The 7,267-nt window shown below is 39.8% G+C and overlaps 1 protein-coding gene across 2 annotated transcripts; it reads right to left on the bottom strand.

Annotated features, from left to right (window-relative positions):
* Positions 1–1,572: 1,572 nt before the first annotated feature.
* On the bottom strand, positions 1,573–7,108 carry serpine1 (serpin peptidase inhibitor, clade E (nexin, plasminogen activator inhibitor type 1), member 1). Of its 2 annotated transcripts, none has more exons than XM_034615412.1 (9): positions 6,928–7,108; positions 4,951–5,189; positions 4,502–4,726; positions 4,189–4,383; positions 3,889–4,087; positions 3,479–3,579; positions 3,028–3,111; positions 2,212–2,295; positions 1,573–2,114 (listed from the first exon to the last, which is right to left on the bottom strand). In XM_034615412.1, the coding sequence occupies exons 2-9, from the start codon at positions 5,186–5,188 to the stop codon at positions 2,074–2,076; spliced, it is 1,167 nt and encodes a 388-aa protein (XP_034471303.1). In that variant the 5' UTR covers position 5,189; positions 6,928–7,108; the 3' UTR covers positions 1,573–2,073. The 2 variants fall into 2 exon arrangements, with proteins under 2 accessions (XP_034471303.1, XP_034471302.1); XM_034615411.1 differs by having other exon boundaries at positions 3,028–3,114; positions 6,928–7,101.
* Between the last annotated feature and the right edge of the window lie 159 nt (positions 7,109–7,267).

Here is a 7,267-nt window from a genome sequence, read left to right as displayed (position 1 = left end):
TGATTAACAAATTAATGTAAATATACATATTTATTGTCCTATGTATTTTCATATATTGTGTATAAGTATTTTTAGTATATATGTCCTCAGTGATCGCATGCCAGTTATGTATGGTGATTATAAATGATTCAATAAAAATAATCCAAATTACATATTTTATTTTCACCCATGGAATTCTCAAAGTACAACTTGAACAAGATGTTTTAACAGTAAGATTAAAATAAGCCATGTCAAATTTCACCTCTAAATTCAACACTTTTCTCTATTAAATCTAATTGGAAAAATAATAATGATATATATATATGTTCATTAAATGGAGATAAGAATACTTAATTCTTAATGATAATCAATATCAGAAAATCTAACTTTAAATCATACTTTACAAGTACACATTTGTTACTGTAAATAATGTTGTAACCAAAGGATCTATCATAATTCGTGTGCTATATCTGTTGTGAATAAGAACTTCACAAATCGCAATAAATGAAGTCCAAATAAAGTTCATGTAACGTTGTTTAGAATAAACTCATATTAACTAAAATGCAACAGAGGAGTTGTTTTCTATGACAGTGTGATGATGATATTCTATAAACACCACTGGTTAGTCCTGCCTCTCACTATGGAGTCTGTTGTTTTTATTTTATTTTGTGATGTATTCATTCTGTGGGATAAACTCTAACTCTGTTCCTTAGAAGTTTTTAAAAAGTTAGACACATGGAAAGTCTGAACTGTAGAACTATTCCATTCATCTATACAATATCTGCTGTTTGTTATTAATCCTCACTGCACTGTAAACCTTTCCTGGGATCTGATTGGTCAATAGTTGGGCTGATGATAGTTTTTGATGTCTCAGCTCAGACTTAACCCGCTTTAAAACAGGTTAGAGTTACCATGATAAAGAAGTGTGCCACTTTGATAACCCTGACAAAACCCAGAGTTCAACCTGAAACTACTTCAAGAACCACAGATCCTGCTTCGAAGTACAAACCTCAAGATGGTAAATACATTCTTGGGACAAACAATACACAGTGGCATTGCCTCATGTCGACTTTATTCACATTAAGGACATAAAGAAGACACTGGCTGAAGTTGCATTTCTAAAGTGAGTGATCAATTCTTCATTTAAAATTGTATCTAAATCATACCATACAATTATACCTTAACACAAATATATAATTTGAATTTGTTAACTTTGAATACATTTGAAGGAGTTCACTCTTTATATTATTTACTATTATATTGTCATAATACCAACACAGGACACCCATTTATAATCTCTCTATAGTATGGACCCATTTAGACAGTCAAATTGACTGCTAGTGTCAATTCCTTTTTCTAATGTTATTCCATGGCACTAGTGCTTACAGGTGATGGTCTGTTTGAAAAAAAGAATTATCTGTAATTGTGATAATGTATTGTATTCAAAGCTAATTGCATTAAATATAATCATGGCCACATTGAGACTACGTCACATAGTTTGAAATTGGAGAACTTTTTTGTATTTAGACACAAGAGGTCAGTGTTGACCATCCGCAGATCTCCTGAACGCCACAAGGACCACAGACGCAGCAATTTTGTAAAAACATAGAATTTTAATAAATAGGAGTACTGCAAAAATATAAATGAAACGTAACAATACGAGGCAAACAACACAATAAAATCCACATTGCAAAAATAGATACAAAATACATCTGTTTTAGTAATAATACAGCCATCAGTCTGTCTGCAGCAACATCGCCCTATGTGAGGTGCATCAGTGTGTGTTGTGTTAAACAACAGTAAGCTACCTCATTCGTTTACTTTCCTTCATCTGTGAACCACAAACATTCAGAGAAATAAATAAACAGCAAACATATCAAGTCCTTTCAAAGAATATCTCAGTCAGTCCGGTTTCCAACGTCTTTCATGTCAAATCTCTTTGTCCCAGTGTTCTTGAATTTAGCATTTCAAAATCGAAACCTTTCAATGAATTAGTCTACAGAGTCATGAGCAGTCCCATGAATCCTGGTGGTTCGGTGTGGTCAACATGTGGCGGGTAGGCAGACACATAGGCAGGTCTCCAGAGTGTTGCTGTTACTGAGGATGGTTGAACTGGCCCATGAACAGAACAGCACCTGAACACAGGAAGGGAAACAGTGGAAGTTGGACACCGCTCAGCTGGGTTGTACAGTTCAATGAGATTTCAAGTTTAGACATGGGAGGGAGTGTTACCTGTGGGTTTGTGCTGGATGAGGAAGAGGAAGGGTCGGTCCAGAGTGATCTCCTCCACTGCCATACGAGAAAACATGATGGCCGCTAAGAGAGGGAGGAAGGGAGAAGACAGCATTAGCTTTGGGCTCCCGTCATTGTTGCCTGGCCTCATGTTTGCCTTGCATGCCTCATATCTGTTGGTTGTCTTCTCATTAAAAGTGAAGGTATAGGATATATTTAGGAAATAGTAAATAGTCTTTTTTATATATATCGTTTTTCTAGTCCTGATGACCGCTCAAAACACTTTACAGTACAGTTTTTCATTTACAGTGCATTTATGTGCATAACTTTCTCTATGAGAAATCAATGATACCACCAGATTAAATAATCATTACTGCCTTAGGACAATTTCTGTTTCAAGTATATGGTGAATAATGTAACAATATATTTTTTATAAAAAATAATAAAATAAACACTAAAATAAATGTAATTGACGTTTGTGCCAGTTAGCCATCATTCATTCTTCCGCCAAGAGAAATTAAACCCCCCACTGACTTACATTATGGAGGCAGACAAGCTTGTCAGTGTGCATCAGTGTTAGAGAGTTTTTGATATTGTGACTTTTCAACTTTCGTTTACATGATAAAAAAAACCCCAGATACATAACAACATGTTTCAGAAGTAAGACTATTCGTTCTAATAAATAAGAGAAAATATCCAATCCATGTGTGTGTGTGTGTGTGTGTGTGTGTGTGTGTGTGTGTGTGTGTGTGTGTGTGTGTGTGTGTGTGTGTGTGTGTGTGTGTGCGTGTGTGTGTGTCTGTGTGTGTACCCCACCTGTTGCTGCTGCTCCCTTGGTTCCTCGCTCATTCACCTCGATCTTTACTTTCTGGAGGACCTTCGACACACACAGCCTTTCATCTGCTGCAGGACAGAAAAACACACAGAACTCAGTTTTCTACTTATTATAATTTCTAACATGGTCATGCAGTAAGGGAACTTGAAGATATAAAAAGGCAGAACTACAGAGATTAGAACAGGAAGCCCCGGACACAACTGATACAAAATTTGAATTTAATATGCAGTCATTCTCCCTGAATAACACAACAAAGTGTTGAATACATCCAAATTAGGCGTCATTAGATCTTTCCAACTCAGAATATGGTCTCCATTATAAAGTGAGGTCTTGCTTGCTTCTAATTCACTGGTTGTGATTAAGAAACTGGGGAATAAGAGTACCTTGACATGAAGTGTCACAAAATGAACTGACTGAACTTAATTAACTTACTGGTGATGCGTGAGAAGTCAGCACTGGCCAGGTTGAACATGTCTCCCAGACCCATGTTGAGCAGAGTAGTCTTCAAATTCACCTCTGTGTTCAGTGTGAACCTGCAAAAACACATAAGTCATCAGTGTTCATCTCGGTTGCTAAAGACTTTAAACTGCATAAGAATTATAAACCCTTGTGCACCTCAAATTAAATGTGTTTTGGGGCGATTCAATTATAATAGAACTTGACCACATGATAGTACAGGTGTCCTCAATGCACCCTAGATGCATTGAGGACAGATTGTGGTCTGGTCGGCCAAACCACTTCCAGAGGTGGTCAGGGAGACATTGTGATCACATTTAAAACAAGTGTAAATACAATTGTGTTGTCATTCTATGTACAACAACTACATGGTTGGATAAACTCACCTGGGCATGGCCAGCTGCCTCTTGACTTTCCTCAGTTCTGCCCTCCACTGCTGAATCCTCTGGCTGCTCAGCTCTGCACTGAGCATGTTCAGTGTGACTTCAGGTTCAAAGGGCGACACTAGCAGCATGCTCAGAGTGTCACCCTCATATGGCACTTCAATGACATCATAGTCCACCCCATCAGGAGTTACGAATTCGCCTGTTGGTTAAAGGGAGAAGGAGTATTCTCTAATTAGCACACCGATCTGTCAAATTTGGAACAATGTGTGCAACTGAGAGGAATGTGTGCAATGTGACTACCATAATTGTAGTAGTTGGTGAGTCTCATCATGTGCACGGGCACAGTGCTGCCATTTGCGCAGTGGAACATCCTCTCCTGTGTCAGTGTGGGGTCAAAGGGGACTTTCCAGAGGCCCTGGAAGTGGAGAGCGTTAAGGAGGACCAGGCGGGTCTCGTCACTCAGAGATCCAGATGCCAAGAACTCAGGGATGGACCCTAGAGAGTGAAGGCACAGATAAAAAAATAAGTCACAGGAGATGGAAGAAAAGACAGAAACCCCCTTGGGACAAAGTGGATGCAGATGTTAGCTGTTGTGCTGGGTGGTGTGGGTTACCTGCTGTGTGGTCTGACACCCATGAGTTGATGATGGCGACTGCCTGGTCTGGCTTAGTAAAGTCCACCTGGTGAGGGTGGGTCTGGAAGGCCTTGGTCAGCGCCCGTCTGAATCCCTTCTCCAAACTCATCTTCCTCTCCACCATCACACCGCTGGCTATCTCCACCCCTTCCTCCCGAGAAAGATCCCGCTGCAGGAGACGCTGCTGCCGGGACGTCCCTCGCTCTGCAGGACAGGGGAGATAAGTGTTTGTTTTATGCTAATACACCAATAATACACCAGTGTAACTGCCAAAATCTATTTGTCCATTTGTTAAGTAATCCCTCACACATCTGTATACACGTGTAGCATGCGTTGGAGGCTGGAATTCTTAAGTATTCATAAACCTTCTGACTTTTCTTGAGTATAGTATATGAGTAAATCAATTTGTTTTAGTTTCATTCTCTAACCTTGCAAAGAGTAACCCATGGCAGTCGTCAGGGCCTTGCGGGTGTTACCAGCAGCACCGAGCTGAGCCATGGACATGACGGAGGCCGCACCGTATGGGGAGAAGGCCACATTCTTGTCCACAAAGCCCTGGCTCAGCTGGAAGAAGACCTTCAGGCCAAAGTCAGTCTGCTTGTCCTGCAGAGAGCCCAGCCCTACTCTGCTCAGGGTCAGCAACAGGAAAATGTAAGCACAAAACATCCTGGGAAAGAAAGAAAGAGAAAGGGTAAGAGTTTAAAGGGGGTTGGTTTGAATTCACCTTCCGTTTACAGCAGGTACACTTGATTGTATCACCTAAAAGGGAAAGTAAACATCGGCATCTCAAACAAATTGCGCACGTCACTGGACTCGCTCTGACTCCTCTCCACACATATTTGTAAAATGCATCAATCATGTGAGTGTAAATAGTGGCCTTTACCCTAGAGGTAGAGCAGACACAAAATGTTGCCCCGTGTATTCACAGGAGATAAACAAACTCCCCATCTCAAGCAGAAGAGAGTCTGTGGGCAAACACTGGATTTATTGTTCCTGTTTCTTATTAGGGAGAGGGAGTGAGTTTATGGGGTTGTGCAACACTGCGAAGAAGTTTGAATGGGCTCTCAGATGTTTTCCATAAAACTTCAGAAGTGTGGGAATGTTTTTAGCTTCCAGAAAACGGCACAGTTTCGGGATTTGCTGGTCACGGATATAGGGATACAGGAAATGATTACACATCAGTGACTGTATGTCATAACACATTTTGTGTTATGGTCGTCATATTCAAACCCTTCACTCCATTGTCTGAGCTATGTTTTCATTTTTAAGCGTGAACTACAAGAACTACTCCTTTGAAAAAAATGAAGGCATGTGAATATTCAGTGAAGTTACATTGTATTACAGTGTGTGTAGTTTGTGGGACAGGAGACGGAAGAATAACATCAATAACAAGAGCTACATTGGTTTTCCACTGCTAACATCAATAGTATCCAGTAAACGAGACGGAGAGCACTAGCATCATGGAACAGGAGTAACACTCTGACCCCAGCCTCTATTTGCATAACTACATTGTCTGATCTTTAAACAAACATAGATTCACAGTCAGCTAGTTTGATTTCCCACTGGTGCATCAGCCACCCGATGGTTTTGCATGACACCAGGGGTCAGATTTGGTAGCACCCCTAAACTCTCCCCCTGCTCACAGCTGATTTTTACAGTCGAAATATTATTATGTGTCCAGTCTTTAAGTTAATAAGAGGCATAAGAGTTAATGCACCACTCCAACATTTAAACAGTGTGTTTTGGTCACGCCTCCTCACATTAAATTCTTGCAACACACTGGAACTATAAAAACACTCTTGGCAGGATTCAAAAATTAAAACAGGTGTTCACTCCATCAGTTATTCACAAAAGACTATTTCCCCTGTAATATTTATATAATAAATAATATTTATATAATAAACTATAATATTTAAAAACTGACTTAATGTACTATAATATAAACTGTCGACCACTGTTGGCATTAAATCTAGTGTAAAATGAATTTAAATAGATAAAAAGCTGTATAATAAACAGTATTATCATCATATCTGGTAGAAATAACAGATTTACAATAATCCCTGAGGAAACTGAGGTCATATCCACTTTTGGGGAATCTGGAGAACATTTTGATTAAACAGGGAGACCTGGTTCCCACCTGGCTGCAGCCATCATATTTGTTATATTTGGCACACTGTTTTAATGCTGTTATTTACAATTCAAAAATCGTCTGCTTATGCTGCTTAAGGTTTACAACTGTCTGTAACAGAGAGTAACAGTTTTCGACCTTATTGCTCCAAATGGAAGACTGACATGATTATTTCCTGTGGTTTTGCATGATTCTGTTAATACACCAAATGATTAAAACACTCCGCCAGTTTTTAATCTACAAGTCTCTGGATGTTTAGTCCAGTGATAATTCTTACCTTGTGGTTGGACTGTGTGAGAGGTACTGTGGCACGTCTCTGTTGTTTCAGCTTTAGTCTCCCTCTGTGCTGCTGCTGCTGCTGCTGCTGCTGCTGCTGCTGCTCAAGTGTGAAAGACTGAATGAAGTTAATGTCTTTTTTATAATGTAGAGCTGCAGGGTTGGAAACCCCGCCCCCACCTACGCACACAGTATTACAGACAGTGATGTCATCTGACACTGTCTGGACAAACTTCCTTTTTCACACACACACACACACACAAAACACTCCCTCTCACTCTCCTCCCAGTCGGTCCGTCTCTTTTACCCAAAGCATGACAAAGCATACGGAAAGCCACTTA

This window comes from Hippoglossus hippoglossus, chromosome 18, assembly GCF_009819705.1.
Source record: "Hippoglossus hippoglossus isolate fHipHip1 chromosome 18, fHipHip1.pri, whole genome shotgun sequence".
NCBI lineage: Eukaryota > Metazoa > Chordata > Actinopteri > Pleuronectiformes > Pleuronectidae > Hippoglossus > Hippoglossus hippoglossus.
The sequence above is the reverse complement of the archived record's forward strand: the minus strand, read 5'-3'. Positions and strand labels throughout refer to the sequence as shown.